Source organism: Pristiophorus japonicus, chromosome 8 (genome assembly GCF_044704955.1).
Source record: "Pristiophorus japonicus isolate sPriJap1 chromosome 8, sPriJap1.hap1, whole genome shotgun sequence".
Taxonomy (NCBI): domain Eukaryota; kingdom Metazoa; phylum Chordata; class Chondrichthyes; family Pristiophoridae; genus Pristiophorus; species Pristiophorus japonicus.
In genome coordinates this window covers 129528996-129546369 of record NC_091984.1, presented here as the reverse complement: position 1 = coordinate 129546369, position 17374 = coordinate 129528996, and the positions used below count along the sequence as shown (strand labels likewise).

The window sequence follows — 17374 nt, the reverse complement described above, 5'->3', positions numbered from 1 at the left end:
ACATGAATCACGGGCATTGCAACAGTGGACTCGTTCCGCTGATCATCCCTACCTTATTGAGCACTCAAGTTCACAATTTGAATTTTCCTTTCTGACAGGGGCTTGGGCCTGTGATATACATTAATCATCTCTATTTTAATGAGACATCAATCTCAACTGAGGCAGAAAGTTCATGATGCCATTGTTGTAAATATCATAAGCTGGTGAAATGCAGCTAACTGCGAGCTAATTTCAAATCTTGCTTCGAATTATGGGCTGATCTCCTGAAGCTTGTCAAGTGTGATATTTAAACTTGCCTTGTACGTGTCTGCAATTTTGTGAGAGTTGATGACAAAATAATGGTGGAGTAATGCCAAGTGGTTTGATGAACAGTGAGACGTTGAAGATATTACATGTTATTCGGCTTTTATAAGGCTAAATGTCATCGGCTCGCAAAGAATCTCACAAGCTGGGTCTCCTTCCTCTTGGAAAAAAAGAAGGCTTAGGGGTGACCTAATAGAGGTGTTTAAAATTATGAAAGGTTTTGACAGAGTGGATACAGAATGTTTCCAGTTGTGGGGAAGAGCATAACTAGAGGCTATCAATACAAGATAGTTACCAAGAAATCCAATAGGGAATTCAGAAGAAATTTCTTTACCCAAAGAGTGGTGAGAATGTGGAACTCGCTACCACAGGAAGTGGTTGAAGCGAATAGTATTGGTGCATTTAAGGTGAGCTAGACAAGCATACGAGGGAGAAGGGAATGGAGGGTTATGCTGATAGATGTTGACGAGGAAAGATGGGCGGAGGCTCGAGTGGAGCATAAATGCCGGCATGCAATGGCCTGTTTCTGTGCTGTATATCCTATATAATGTAATCCTCAACCACAGTTGTCAATTTGACAAGTTTGCCACATTGGAGTAGGCCACTGTGCTGGCATTCTATCAGATCAAAGCTGATCTGCACCTCACTCAATTTGTCCTCCTTTTCTCTATATCGCTTGGTACCCTTAGCTGAGAATAATCCACCACTCTCAGTCTTGCAAGCTCCAATTGACCCAGCATCCACAGCCTTTTGGGGAAGAGTTCCAGATTTTCACTACCCTATGTGTAGAAAAATGCTTCATGATTTCACTCCGAAATGACCCAAGCCTGAATTTTAAGATTATGCACTCTAGTTTTAGATTTCTCCACCACAGGAGACACTTCCTTCTCTATCTACCCTGTTAAATCTCCTTTATAATTTTAAACACCATAATAAGATCATCCATCAAAAATGTTAAGAGGACGATAGTAACAGACATGAGGAGGACATAGACAGACTGGTGAAATGGGCAGACACATGGGAGTTGAAATTTAATGCAAAAATTATAAACTAAATGATTCAATTTTAAAAAGGGTGCAGGAACAGTGAGACCTGAGGGTGTAAGTACACAAATCTTTGTAGGTGGCAGGACATGCTGAGAAGGCTGTTTAAAAAAAGCTTATTATAGCTTTATTAATAGAGGCAAAGAGTAGAAATGCAAGGAAGTTATGCTAAACCTTTATAAGACACTGGATAGGCCTTGCTGGAGAAATTGTGGTCAATACTGGGTACCATACTTTAGGAAGGATGTCAAGGCCTTAAAGAGGGCGCAGAAGAGGTATACTGGAATGGTGCCAGTTTTGGTCTCCTAACCTGAGGAAGGACATTCTTGCTATTGAGGGAGTGCAGCGAAGGTTCACCAGACTGATTCCCGGGATGGCGGGACTGACCTATCAAGAAAGACTGGATCAACTGGGCTTGTATTCACTGGAGTTCAGAAGAATGAGAGGGGACCTCATAGAAACATTTAAAATTCTGACGGGGTTAGACAGGTTAGATGCAGGAAGAATGTTCCCAATGTTGGGGAAGTCCAGAACCAGGGGACACAGTCTAAGGATAAGGGGTAAGCCATTTAGGACAGAGGTGAGGAGGAATTTCTTCACCCAGAGAGTGGTGAACCTGTGGAATTCTCTACCACAGAAAGTTGTTGAGGCCAATTCACTAAATATATTCAAAAAGGAGTTAAATGGAGTCCTTACTACTAGGGGAATCAAGGGGTATGGCGAGAAAGCAGGAATGGGGTACTGAAGTTGCATGTTCAGCCATGAACTCATTGAATGGCGGTGCAGGCTAGAAGGGTCGAATGGCCTACTCCTGCACCTATTTTCTATGTTTCTATGTTTCTATGTCTGAGAGACTTCATTTTTGACGAGCGACAGGAGAAAATGGGGTTGTTCTCTTTTGAGCAGATTTGATAGAGGTAAGTAAGTAATCAGGAAGGCAACTGGAATGTTGGCCTTTATTGCAAGGGGGATAGAGTATAAAAGTAGAGAAGTCCTGCTACAACTGTATAGGGTATTGGTGAGGCCACACCTGGAGTACTGCGTACAGTTTTGGTCTCCGTATTTAAGGTAGGATATACTTGCATTGGAGGCTGTTCAGAGAAGGTTCACTAGGTTGATTCCAGAGATGAGGGGGTTGACTTATGAAGATAGGTTGAGTAGGTTGTGCCTATACACATTGGAGTTCAGAAGAATGGACTCAAATTTCCCCAACCCCTTTTTCTAGCGCCCTCACCCGAGGTGCGCTGCTTTTGTCCGCTTCCAAGTGCGCCGAAAATCTTCCTCCCAATTCTGGCTGCCCCCAGCCTCTCCTCGGTGGTGGCATAGCGTGGCCCAGTGGATTGGGGGCGGAGCCAGGTGCTAAAGTCTGCGCACATCTGCAGTAGTTCCTGACAGGCCAAATCTGTGAGTGCCGCTGAAGGGTGTGTGGGAGGAGCCCGAAGCACGCCATCCCTAACCCTGGCTGAATGGGCTCCCTCATTGGCGGCCCGCTGCGTTCCCTAAGGTAGGACTTCTATTTTTATTTGTTATTTATTGATTGATTGATTGCTTATTACTTTGGTCTTAGTGCTTTAGGTGCAGGGTTCCTTCTTTTTTTTATTTGTTAATTAATTGCTTAATAGTTTTTGTACTTGGTGCAAATGTACTGCTTTGTTTAGTGCTTGGTGCTTTAAATGTATTTATGCTTCTTTAATGTTGTTGTGAAAGTGTTTAGTGCTTTGCAAGGTCCCTTTCCCCCATCTCTGGCTGCCTGTACTGATTTCTTAAGTCACCGCAAGGTTTTACTGAACGTACAAGAGTGCTCACTTACTCAGGCCTAAGTTAGTTTGGAGTAAATTTCAGTTGGCTAAACGTGCTTAAATGGCCAAAACAGGCATAAGTGGCTGGTAACGACCCCTTTTGAAAAAAAAACTAAATTAAAAAAAACCTAACTAACTCACTTACACTGGAGCAAATTAAATGGCCAGAATTGCAACTAAAAAGATACTCCAGAAAAATCAAGTTGCTCCAAAAAAAAACAGAGCAACTCCTGGGGAAATTTGGGCCCATGGACAGGTGATCTTATTGAAACTTATAAGATAATGAGGGGGCTCGACAAGATGGATGCAGAGAGGATATTTCCACTCATAGGGGAAACTAAAACTAGGGGACATTGCCTTCGAAAAAGGGTCACCCATTTAAAACTGAGATGAGGAGAAATTTCTTCTCTCAGAGGGTTGTAAATCTGTGGAATTCTCTGCCTCAGAGAGCTGTGGAGGCTGGGTCATTGAATATATTTAAGGCAGAGTTAGTCAGATTTTTGAGAGATAAGGGATTAAAGGGTTATGGGGAGCGGGCAGGAAAGTGGAGCTGAATCCATGATCAGATCAGCCATGATCTTATTGAATGGCAGAGCAGCTTCGAGGGGCCAAATGGTCTACTCCTGCTCCTATTTCTTATGTTCTTTTGTAGGTGTTCAAAATCATGAATGGTTTTAACAGAGGAAATAAGGGCAAACTGTTTCCAGTGGCAGAAGGGTTTAACTAGAGGACACAGATTTAAAGGCAGTTGGCAAAAGAAACAGAGGCAACATGAGGAACATTTTGATTCCGCAGTGAGTTCTTGTGATCTGCAATGCGCTGCCTGAAAGGGTGGTGGAAGTAGATTCAGTAGTAGCTTTCAAAAATGAATTGGATAATTACTTGGAGGGAAAACATTTACAGAGCGATGGGGAATGAGCATGGGAGTGGGACTAATTGGATAGCTCTACCATAGAGCCAGCACAGGCACGATGGGCTGAATGACCTCCTTTTGTGCTGTATCATTCTATGATTCTATAATACAAACCAAATATATGCAACCTATTCTCATAATCTAACCCTTTAAGCCCCGGTATAATGCTGGTGAATCTCTTACTGCACCACTTCCAAGGCCAATATATCTTTCCTGAGGTGCGGTGCGTAAAACTGTATTCAGTTCTCCAGATGGTGCCTGCCTCACTTCTGTATCCCAACCCCCTTGAGATAAAGGCCAACATTCTATTAGCCTTTTGGTTTGCTATTTGTACCAAATTCTTTAGTTTTTAGTGATCTGTGTAGGTGACCAAAGTGGATGATCTCACACTTCCCCATTGAATTGCATCTGTCATAGTTATGCCATCTCAATTAATCTGTCTGTGTCCCTTTTAACTTCCGGATGCCATCCACGCAACTTAGCGTGCCTTATAACTCAGTGCTAGCTGCACCTCCTTCTTACTTACCTGTCTGGAATGGCTCCAGAGTCTCAGCACATGTTACCTGTTCGAATTCCCATCAAAATGAAGACGATTCATTTAGAATCTCAAAACATTACGAGGACCAAGTATTTGAAAAACTTTTTCTCCTTTGTTTGTGAACAGTCAGCAGAATAATTTAAATCACATTAAAGTGCTTAATCTCATTGCTAGCAATGTCATTATGATATAGGACATAATTTCTCAAAAAAAAGGTTTTCGATAAATGCTTTCTCAAACCAACTGTGCCATGAAATTCAGAACCATTTTCTATCTCCACCAGTTTCTAATTAAACGCATCATAGAAATGGTTTTGATGTGCCACAATGTCTACTTTATCACAATCTTCACGCAATGTCAAATAGGCACGACAATGGAGAATGCACAACCGCATTGTTTCTACCTGAATACCTGAGCAGTTATCAGTCTAAGACAGGAGTCTTGCACGTGAACAGTGCTGCAATCCCTTAGCCACTTGGAATCTGCAAATGGGTATGTCACACCATCCCCTTTCAAAATGGCAAACATTCAAACCTAGCTAGCTGCTGGCTATCCATTTCTGAGACAGATGCTTTCTGGATAAGTAAGTCACTGAATAAACAAGAGATGAGCAACAATATAGCCAAGCAGTCAAAGTGAGTGAGCAGGAGCAAATGAAAATATATATGCGTGTCTTCTTCACTCGATGAGCTACAGCACATAGATTCTTTAAGGGAGAATAGACCAAGTGAGAAAGTGCTATATAATATCCAACTGTCTGTGTTGTAGTTGCAATGAGTGGGCTTGGAGCAACACACATTTTGTCAACTGCCAAGCCAGCTGATCCATCAGGATAGATTCAGCTGGTTAATACCCAGATGCTGAGGAACATATGGCACAGAACAACAATCACATTGGACAATTACCACATAATTAATTATTCAGAGTACACCTTCAATATCCAAAAATATTCACATTTGCAGCTCAAAATGCCATTTGTTTTAGAAAAAAAATTCAATTTCTAATGCTTAATATACCTCCACATCATTTAAAATCATATGGAATGTCTGACCTGATATTTTCAATGAATACTGTTCTTTATGAGGTACATTGCATGTTCATTACTTCCAACACAAATGAAAATACAACATCTCCAAGGTAATCATCTCTTTTACATTCTGACAGCAATATATGTATGATTTATTCATCTATTTTTCTCAGACCCAGCTGGCTTATTCTTCACATCCAGCTAATAACTCTTCAAAATATAAGGCCTGTGCTCAGGACTTTAAATATCAGATAAAACTCAGATATTCTCAGAGCAAACTGATACAGGTCCAAAGTTCAGCAAAAACCTGAATTTTATGTTGGAATTGGACCTCAGATCAAACGGATTACACCCAAACCATTGTGTATTTATCACCTGCTGCAATAACAAGCTTCAAGACATTTGGACTAAGATTGGAGGCTCCTCCAGTAAGGAGAGAGATAAATCAACTAGAACTCAATATTGGGCTGGAATTTCAGCTCATGTCCGCCTTGGTTAGTGCCCCGGCGGGGCGTTTTTGGGCATTATGCCAGGCGTCCAAGATTTACTGCCTGGGCGGAAGATTCAGTTATTGGTTTACACCGACGCAAAAACTTACTGCTCCGTCCTCTGTTTTTAGCGTGATGATGATGTCAGTCATCATGCAACGCTACACTAACGCCCCGGATGGAACATTCGGCCTTAATGCCTCATTTAATACCCACCCCAGGAAAAGCCTGAAAAAAACAGGCGGTCCCAGGGTGCGGCAGGCGGTAATGGCAGCATTTTTAAATGAAGGGATGAGAATCCTACATCGCAGGTCATAATGACTACAACGGTTGTGCACACCATGCTGTGTTAAGCTCCAGCTTGCAAACTTCACTTTTATCTGCCATTACAGAGCCCTTACAACTTCAGTGACAGAATTTAATGGGGGCATTACTAGTTCACCAGGGTATCATGCTCCATGTTCTTGCCAGGCGGTGTCAAGCTAGAAGAAGGACTCTTGGCCATGTCGGCCCACGGATGGTGAGAGGCTGAAAACGTCCGGGGAGGAGGGCTTACCCCGCCACAGGTTTACAGGCACCAACGCTCAGACCTCCAGCTCTCTGAGGAGCAGTGTGTGAGAAGGCTGCACTTCTGAACGGAAGTGCTGACAGAGATTTGCCATCTCCTTCAGGCAGATTGATTCCTACACTGCTCTGGAGGCAGCCTTCAATTCTCCCCTCAACAGATATCCAAATTCATTGTGTGGTGCTGCATGTTGCACAACTTGACCATCCTGAGGGACCAGGCATTGTGCCAGTGCGGATTGCATGCCCACCACCAGACGACGAGCAGTCTGGCGAGGCCCCAGTTGGATAGCCACCACATCCACAGGGGAGCCAGCATGGTGATGCAGCTGGACCAAGAGTCGCACATCACGAGCTCATAATGGACTAAACAACAATGAAACTTCTTTACCGCCTCAAATTTCGGCTTGGGCGCTCAAAGAATGTTGTGTAACACCTGACTTAACGCCAACACTCCTCCAACTTACATTTTTGCCGAAACTTGCAGTCAGAGGCGCAAACTATTTTCAGGTGCTAACTTTAACACCCCGCTGCAATTAACGCCCCGAAATCCAAAAAGCCCAAAATCCAGCCCAATATCTAAACTTAAAAAATATATATATACACAACAGGAATAAACAAACGTACACTACAGTTAGTGACAGCTCTTTGCAAACATTTTGTTTCCACAAGGGTTCCTGATTGTGAATCTTGCTTGCTCACTGCGCAGATCTTTCATTTCATGGTGAGGCACCCTGGGAGACCTTGCCAGCATAAGCTGTTGTAGATCTGATTGCGTCAAACATGGATTGAGACCAATGTGAGATGTTGGAAGAGTCATGGCCAACTGTAATGTATGCACCTGTGAGCATGTTCACAGGGCTTGTGGAGCTGTTGCACAGTGAGTGGCTTAGCCGGTCACGTGATGTTCACAAGCCTCAATAAAACCCCAGTTAATTGAGTTCAGGTTCGCCACGATGAGATGTGCAGTTGTAAGCCTGGTGAATGAACTGGTAGTGTTCTTTGGTGGCTAAAATTTTGCTAATAAAGCAGCTAGTTCTTTACAACAAATGTGCAGCTGTGGATTCTTAAACAAAGAACTCATGAAGCAAATACACTACACCAGCCAAGCTCTCGCTCTCTCTCTCTCTCTCAGGCTGCTTACCTGACCTCGACTGCATCTTCCATCACCGTCATGTCTGTCTTGCATTTTGCTGAAGGATTGATAGCCAGTTCTGCTAGGGGAATGAGAAAGCTTTTACTAAGCGGCAGCCACATTCCTTCCCCGAGAGTGTAAGTAAATCTGAAAAATAAAGCAAAAGAACACAGATAAGCTGAGGAAATGCAAGTGACTGAGAACAAGAGGTTAATGCCCAAACGAGCACAAGCTTGACATTTTGCACTGTCAGATTTCAACCATCAATTGTCAGACAAAAGCCCCACTCAAGTATTCTCCCAGCAAGTAGCTGAAACCTTGGGTATCTGTGGCACTTTTGAAGTAATGGAACACTATCACCATAGTTGGATCCGTCAGAATTCATAAAAACGTAAGAACATAAGAAATAGGAGCAGGAGTAGGCCATTTGGCCCCTTGAGCCTGCTTCGCCATTCAATAAGATCATAGCTGATCTGATCTTGGACTCAGCTCCACTTCCCTGCCCGCTCCCCATAACCCTTTATTCCATTATCGCTCAAAAATCAATCTATTGTCACCTTAAATATATTCAATGACCCAGCCTCCACAGCTTTCTGAGGCAGAGAATTCCATAGATTTACAACCCTCTGAGAGAAGAAATTCCTCTTCATCTCAGTTTTATATGGGCGGCCCCTAATTCTGAGACTAAGTCCCCTAGTTTTAGTTTCCCCTAAGAGTGGAAATATCCTCTCTGCATCCACCCTGTCGAGCCTCCTCATTATCTTATATGTTTCAATAAGATCACCTCTCATTTTTCTGAACTCCAATGTGTATAGGCCCAACCTACTCAACCTATCTTCATAAGTCAACCCCCTCAGCTCCGGGATCAACCTAGTGAACCTTCTCTGAACATCCTCCAATGCAAGTATATCCTTCCTTAAATACGGAGACCAAAACTGTACGTAGTACTCCAGGTGTGGCCTCACCAATACCCTGTACAGTTATATCCTTCAGAAGGGAGCGGTGGGGGGGCAGTTGGATGTTTCAGGTATATAGGCTCTGTCAGACTGAAAGACCGACTGAGTATTTCCAATGTTATCTATTTTAATTTCAGATCTCCTGCACATTTAGATTCCTGACACATTCATCACCACTCTGTGTCTGTTCTAATATAGGTCTGACTTCACCACACTAGTTTTGTCCCACACCTCTGGATTTCTCCAATCTGCCCCGCCTCCATCCCCAATAAGCTATTTGTGTTATAGTTCCTTAAACATCCCTTTTGCTCTATTCCTATTAAATTAGCTTTATTCCTACTGCCCCAATTTTGACGAAAAGTCTCCAGTGAAACTATAACACTGTAATCCACAATATTCAGCTAGATACTGGGATACTGGAACCAATCTAACCAATCTAGCATTTGGCCAGCTGTTCCAATATTTAATTTTATGTCAGCAACACTCATTCTTACTATTAACCGAATATCAACTTTGCTTTTAAAGAAGCTGTTCAATGTTTGTACATCTACTTTTGGATGAGAATGCAGTTCACATGAGGGGAAAAATCTTGCAATTTTAAATTTTGCCCATTTTTATTTCATGTCTTCTGGATTTGGGGTGAAATTCAACTTTGGTGGGGCCTAAAATGGCTGGTAGCACATTGCACCCGTTATACACACTGCCTGATAATCCCTTCCATTGGTCAATGGAAAGAAAAATCAGGCGGGGTGTACAACTGGCGACCGATCGGCCTCACCGAATTTGAAGCTCACTCTTTCCTTGGCTACTCCCCGCAACACCCCCCACCGTCCCTTCCCCCGACTCTAAAATGCCTTTGAAGATCTTCTTTGCAAACTAGGATCAATAGGCAACAAGCTGAAGGCATGAGCATGGATTAGTAACGCGATAAGGAAAGGAAAACGGAGGGCAGTTGGAAGAGGAGACAGGCCTCACTGCATTGGGCTGTTGAAATGTGTGACCCCAGGGATCTGCATTCGTTGTACAGAACTGACCTAAATTCACAGTCTCGGCTCAAGGTAGTTACGCGTGTGGATGCCGTTTAGAAACATAGAAACATAGAAAATAGGTGCAAGAGTAGGCCATTCGGTCCTTCTAGCCTGCACCGCCATTCAATGAGTTCATGGCTGAACATGCAACTTCAGTACCCCATTCCTGCTTTCTCACCATACCCCTTGATCCCCCTAGTAGTAAGGACTTCATCTAACTCCTTTGATATGTCCTCACTTGATATGTCTTTACTATACTATGCAGTATAAATGCACACGAGGCCCATACTTGAGAGAAGGTCACTTTGTGACCAGTTACCTTTATTACCAAGACCTCAAGTGATGAAGGTGGGTGGAGCTTCTCCTTTTATACCTGAAAGTCCAGGTTAGGAGTGTCTCCCACAAGTTCACCCCCTTGTGGTCAATGTTCTCAAGGTGTACAACTTAGGTCAGCTTATACATGGGTTACAATGATAGTTGAATACATGACATCACCTCCCCCACAAAGTCTTATTGGGATCACAGGTTAAGTCTCTCTGGTGGTTTACGCTCCCTTGTAGAGCGCCTGAGTTAGGGCTCCGGTTGTTGGATGCTGGCCTGAGTGTCTGCTGTTTGCGGTGCCTCAGGCCTGTTCGGACTGCCCAGTGACTGGGCTCTCCTGCACTTGGTTCCGGTGTTCGGCCACTGTAGTGGAGTTAACTCTACGTCGTGTTCTTCCTCTGCTTCTTCTATGGGGTTGCTGAACCTCCTTTTAGTTTGATCCATGTGTTTGCGGCAGATTTGTCCATTGGTAAGTTTAACTATCAAAACCCTATTCCCCTCTTTGGCAATCAGAGTGCCTGCAAACCATTTGGGCCCTGCAGCGTAATTAAGGACAAAAACAGGGTCATTGACATCAATACATCGCGCCCTTACATTCTTGTCATGGTAGTCACATTGAGACTGATGCCTGCTCTCAACAATTTTTTTCATAGTCGGGAGTATAAGGGATAACCTGGTTTTGAGCCTCCTTTTCATTAGCAGCTCTGCGGGTGGAACCCCTGTGAGCGAGTGAGGTCGGGATCTATTGGCCAACAGGAGGCATGATAAGCGGTTATGTAGGGAACCCCCTTGGATTCTGAGCATCCCCTGTTTGATTATCTGCACTGCTCATTCTGCCTGGCCGTTTGAGACCGGCTTGGACAGTGCCGTTCTGACATGGTTAATTCCATTGCCTGCCATGAAGTCCTGGAATTCAGTGCTTGTGAAGCACGGGCCATTGTCACTGACCAAGACATCCGGTAGACCATGGGCGCCGAAAATTGCCCGTAGACTTTCTACCGTGGAAGAGGATGTACTTGAATTTAAAGTGGCACACTCAATCCATTTGGAGTAGGCGTCTACTACAACCAAAAACATTCTTCCCATGAAAGGACCTGCGTAGTCCACAGGGATGCATGACCATGGCTTGGCGGGCTAGGACCAGGGGCTAAGTGGGGCTTCCCTGGGTGCGTTGTCTAGCTGAGCACACGTGGTGCACCTGCGAACACAAAGTTCCAGGTCTGCATCTATCCCTGGCCACCAAACGTGTGACCTGGCAATTGCCTTCATCATGACAATGCCCGGGGGCTCATTGTGAAGTTCTCTGATAAACACCTCTCTGCCCATCTGGGGCACGACTACTCGGTTTTTCCACAATAGGCAATCGGCCTGAATCGAGAGTTCAAGCTTGCGCCTATGAAACGGTTTAAATTCCTCAGGGCATACCCCGTACATGGCTGCCCAGTCCCCATTCAGGACATATTTCTTATCTAAAGACAGTAAAGGGTCTTTATTTGTCCAAACTTTAATCTGACAGGCTGTCACAGGTGAGCCTTCGCTTTCAAAAGCTTCAACAGCCATGACCATCTCAGTATCATGCTCAGTTGCCCCCTCAGTGGTGGCTAGTGGGAGCCTGCTGAGTGCATCGGCACAGTTTTCAGTGCCTGGTCTGTGCCAAATTATGTAGTCATAGGTGGCTAATGTAAGTGTCCACCTCTGTATGCAGGCCGATGCATTCGCATTTATGGCCTTGTTGTCGGCCAAAAGGGACGTTAGGGGTTTGTGATTTGTCTCCAGCTCAAATTTCCTGCCAAACAGGTACTGGTGCATTTTTTTTATTGCGTATGCACATGCTCGCGCTTCCTTTTCTACGATCCCGTAGCCCCTTTCTGCCTGGGACAGACTTCTGGAGGCATAAGCTACCGGCTGTAACTGACCACTGGCATTCACATGCTGCAACACACACCCGACCCCATAGGACGACGCATCACACGTTAGAACAAGTTTCTTACATGGGTCATATCACATTAACAGTTTGTTAGAGCATAACAAGTTGCGTGCTCTATCAAAAACCCTTTCCTGACTGTCCCCCCAGACCCAATCACGACCTTTGCATAGGAGCATATGTAGCAGCTCTAACAGCGTGCTCAATTTGGGAAGAAAGTTTCCAAAATAGTTCAGGACCCCCAGGAACGAACGCGGCTCCGTTGTGTTATGGGATCTGGGTGCTCTCTGGATCGCTTCTGTTTTGGAGGCAGTGGGTCTGATCCCGTCTGCTGCTACCCTCCTCCTCAGGAATTCTATCTCTGGAGCTAAGAAGACGCACTTCGCCTTTTTCAGTCGCAGCCCTACCCGGTCCAGTCTGCGTAGCACCTCCTCCAGGTTGTGGAGGTATTCTTCAGTATCATAACCCGTAATGAGGATGTCGTCCTAAAAAACCACCGTCCCTGGAATCGACTTGAGGAGGCTTTCCATATTTCACTGAAAGATCGCGGCGGCCGAACGAATCCTGAACGGACATCTGTTAAACTCAGAAACTGGACTGAAATAACGACATTCGAGCTGCTGTACATAATTTTAAGATGTTCTTTTGCACTTTTTAATTTGCACTATGGGTAGGTAGAGGTTCTTAAATCACCATTCTCACTGATGAGGTGTTTTTTTTTTATCCAGTCTTGTGTCGTGATGGTGGTCAGCTTCTTCGACTCACTCGCCAGCTCCTGGGTCATGTAAGCTGAGGTCAGGTCCAATTTTGAAAAAAGTTTGCCACCGAATAGCATCGCAACGAGGTCCTCCGCTCTCGGTAGTGGGGACTGGTCTTGGAGTGACACCGATTGATGGTGACCTTGTAATCGGCACATATCCTGACCGACCCATCCGCCTTGAGCATCGGCATGATCGGGCTCGCCCAGTCACTGAATTCGACTGGCGAGATGATGCCTTCCCTCAGTATTCGCATTCTATCTTTTCCAGCATCACGTACAGCACCGCTCTGGCCTTGTGGTGTACTAGCCTGGTGTCTGGGTTTATGTGAATCACTACCTTGGCCCCCATGAAAGTGCCGATGCCGGGTTGAAATAATGAGTCAAATTTGTCCAGGACCTGTGAGCATGATACTCGCTCCACAGAAGAAATTGCATTGACATCGCCCCATTTCCAGTTCATGACAGCAAGCCAACTCCTCCCCAGTAGTGCAGGACCGTCCCCTGGGTCAATCCAGAGTGGCAACCTGTTCTCCGATTCTTTGTGGGTCACGACTACCGTGGCGTTGCCTAGCACTGGAATGATCTCCTTTGTATATGTCCATAGCTGTGTGTCGATCAGCAATAATTTTGGCCTCCTGGCCTTGGACACCCACAATCTTTCGAACTGTTTAATACTCATCAGGGACTGCCTGGCCCCCGTGTCTAGCTCCATGAATACTGGGACGCCATTGAGGAGCACTTTCATCATTGTCGGTGGCATCCTGGTATATGAACTGTGTTCGTGCTCCACATGAACTCGCTGAACTTCAGCTTCCAGCGATTTCCCCCAGTATTCATTTGGCCTCGTAGGGCTTACATCGGGCCCGTCCTCCTCGTACAGCAACCTGGCTGCAGGCTTCTTGTACATACGCGCCAAGTGACCACTGACATTGCAGTTTCTGCAGGTATATTGCTGATACCTGCAAGCTCTATCTGGGTGTTTGCCTCCATACCTCCAGCGTGAGCTGGAGGCCCCGTTGTTGGAAACAAAAGGTCCATTACCAGTCGATCGTCTCTGACTGTCTCTGTAACTGTCCTTAAGCGCACCATTAACAGGTGTTGATGGCCCCATTACTGGCCGCATTGTCCATTGCGATGGCATGAATCGCCGTTCAGCTAGCCATTGTCTCTGTTGAATTCCCCCTATGGGTTCGACTACATGCTGGGGCATGTCCGATTGCCCTTGTCTGCCTCGAGAACTGTGTGACGCGTTAACAATGTTGACTCCCTGGTCGTTTGCCGCATTTGAGCCAAGATTTTTGTCATACATCATTCTGGTCTCTTCCTCCCCTAAGATAAATGTCTGGGCTATCATAGCTGCCACTTCCAAGGTCAAGCTTTTGGTCTCAATCAGTTTCCTGAAAACCCTAGCCCGCCCAATGCTCTCAATAAAAAGGTCTCGCAGCATCTCCGCTCTGCATGCATCTGGGAACTTACATAGGCTCGCCAGTCGCCGGAGATCTGCCATGAAGTCTGGAACGCTTTGCCCTTCTCGCCGCCAGTGTGTGCAGAACCGATGTTTCGCCATGTGCATGCTGCTCGCCGGTTTAATGTGTTCCCCGATCATCTTACTGAGCTCTTCGAACATCTTGTCCGCCGGCTTCTCTGGCGCTAGAAGGTCCTTCATCAGGGAGTACGTTCTGGATCCACAAACCGTCAGGAGATGAGCCCTGCGTTTGTCGGCTGAATCTTGTCCCAACCATTCAGTGACAAAACTTTGCTGTAGTCTCTCAATAAAGTCGTCCCAATCATCACCAAAACAGTACCTCTCTTCTGTGCTGCTAGTGGCCATGCTCGCGTGGTTTAAATCCCAGTTTCTCGTCATCAATGATACGTCCTTACGTTACAGTATAAATGTGCACAAGGCCCACACTTGAGAGAAGGTCACTCTGTGACCAGTTACCTTTATTACTAAGATCTCAAGAGTCAGACGGTGGGTGGAGCTTCCCCTTTTATACCGGAAAGTCCAGGTTAGGAGTGTCTCCCACAAGTTCACCCCTTGTGGTCAATGTTCTCAAGGTGTACAACTTAGGTCAGCTTATACATGGGTTACAATGATAGTTGAATACATGACACCATTAAGCTGGGAGCGGCTGGCTTCAGATGATGCTGCCAAGATTTTAGAAAGGGAGCTTGACAGGGTAAATGCTTTGGTTATTAGGTGGCCAATGAAGTTCATTGCAAAAAATAATGAGAGACACGATGGGCGGGATAGAACGTGCCACAAGTGAAGTTGAAAGAGACCTTGGATGTTATCAACTCATTGTTGACCAAATAGTTTGAGGTGGCACATGCAAAGAAATCAGGATGCTCTTTTGCATGGTCATATCAGTCAGATTATAATTAAAGTTGTTTTACCATTGTGATCAGGCAACTACTACAGTACTGTGCACTTTTCAGGTTACCCCGGCATGAAGGACCACAAAGGCCTTAGGACCAGGGGCACGAAGAGCAACAAGACTAAGAACATATGGGTGGGGTGGCTTGACCCATCCACCTCCACGGAGGTGTGTGGGGGGCCTGACCCATCCACCTCCATGGCACGAACCTGGTATTGCAGTACTTCCAGGAACGATGCAGTGGCTCTCGGCCTTTTGGCTAAGAGCATTGGCGCAGAGTGATCCTTGATGTGTGCAAGGTGACCTCTGGCGTTTGTGATTTGACAAAGAATTGGAAAGATTGGCTACGAATTTAAAAAAAAAACAAGACTAAGAACATAAGAAACAGAAGCAGGAGTAGGCTATCTGGCTCCTTGAGCCTGCTCCGTCATTTAATAAGATCATGGCTGATCTGATCATGGACTCAGCTTCACTTCCCAACCTGCTCCACATAACCCTTTACTTCCTTATCACTCAAAAATCTGTCCATCTCCGCCTTTAATATATTCAATGACCCAGCCTCCACAGCTCTCTGGGGCAGAGATTTCCATAGATTTACAACCCTCTGAGAGAAGAAATTTCTCCTCATCTCAGTTTTAAATGGGTGGCCTCTTATTCTGAGACTATGCACCCGAGTTTAATTTCCCCTATGAGTGGAAATATCCTCTCTGCATCTTCCCTGTCAAGCCCCCTCATTATCTTATAAGTTTCAATAAGATTACCTCTCATTCTTCTGAACTCCAATGTGTATAGGCCCAAACTACTCAACCTATCTTCATAAGTCAACCCCCTCATCTCCAGAATCAACCTAGTGAAACTTGTCTGAACAGCCTCCAATGCAAGTATATCCTTCCTTAAATACGGAGGCCAAAACTGCATGCAGTACTCCAGGTGTGGCCTCACCAGTACCCTGTACAGTTGTAGCAGGACTTCAGTGCTTTTATACTCTATCCCCCTTGCAATAAAGGCCAACATTCCACTTGCCTTCCTGATTACTTGCTGTACCTGCCTACTAACTTTTTGTGTTTCATGCATTAGAGAGGTGAGTAATGAGGAATGACTCCATAAGACATCTTCTTGACATCTCACAAGAGCTCCTGAGGTTATAAGAGGTAATCCACAGGATAGAGACATCTACAAGATGCACTGCAGCATCTCGCCAAGACTTCTTCGGCAGCATCTCTCAAACCCGCGACCTCTACCACCTAGAAGGACAAGGGCAGCAAGCGCATGGGAACAGCATCACCTGCAAATTCCTCTCCAAGTTACACACCATCCTGACTTGGAAATATATCGTCATTCCTTCATCGTCGCTGGGTTATAGGGCTCAAGTTTCGGATGCCCGCTAGAACGGCGCACAGTGGTGAGGCCCGCCTAATTTGTAGAACAAAAATTGCGGCGAATACTTGCCTCGCGATTCTCAGATGGCTGTAGGCCCATTTCCAGGTCGACGTGGTGCAGCAGGAGCTGCTGGGGGCGGAGCTACAGCCCTGCGCCAAAAACATTGCCGGCAGCTGCGCGCGTGCACAGTGGAGGCTGCGTGCGTGCGCAGTAGCTCCCGGCGTCCTGTCTCCGGGGCGACGACCCTATCCTAGGCCAAAGGGATGTCGCCCCTATCCCTGGCCGAGTGGACTGACGCATCTTAACTCGTCGGTGGGGCCCGCCCGCCCGGCCTCTCGCTGGGGGCGGGCCCCGCCCGAAGAAGTCCTCACAGCCGGCGTCGTTGTTGTCGTCGGCTGAGCCCGCCCGCCCGGCCTCTCGCTGGGGGCCGGCCCCGCCCGAAAAGTCGGCGGCGACAGCAGCCCGGCATCTGCTGCGTGCGGGACCCACCCGAAGTCCTCGGCGGGGCCCGGCTTCGTCATCTTCTTCTCTTTCCACCCCCCACATCTTCGTCTCTCCCCACCCATCTTCTTCTCCCCCTCTCTTCCACCCCCTTCCTTCCCTTCCCCCCATCTTCCTTACAACCCCCCCCCGCTCATCTCCCCTCCCCCTCTCTTCCCCCTGCCTTCCTTCTCCTCCCCCCCCCTTCCTTACCGCGCCCCCGCCCCCCCCCCCCCCCGCGCTCTTCTCCCCTCCCCCTCTCTTCTCCCCGGTACTGCAGTCGGTGACTAGAAATAATTTTTTATTTATTCAGTGATTTTTTAATTTTTTAATGTTT

At 46.1% G+C, this 17374-nt stretch overlaps 1 protein-coding gene across 1 annotated transcript in view; it reads right to left on the bottom strand.

Annotated features, from left to right (window-relative positions):
- astn1 (astrotactin 1) overlaps positions 1–17374 on the bottom strand; it is a 3463295-nt gene that overhangs the window by 1552500 nt on the left and 1893421 nt on the right. Inside the window, exon 13 of the mRNA XM_070888265.1 lies at positions 7820–7957. Within this exon, the coding sequence (XP_070744366.1) occupies positions 7820–7957 (138 nt within the window). The remainder of the gene's footprint in view (positions 1–7819; positions 7958–17374) is intronic.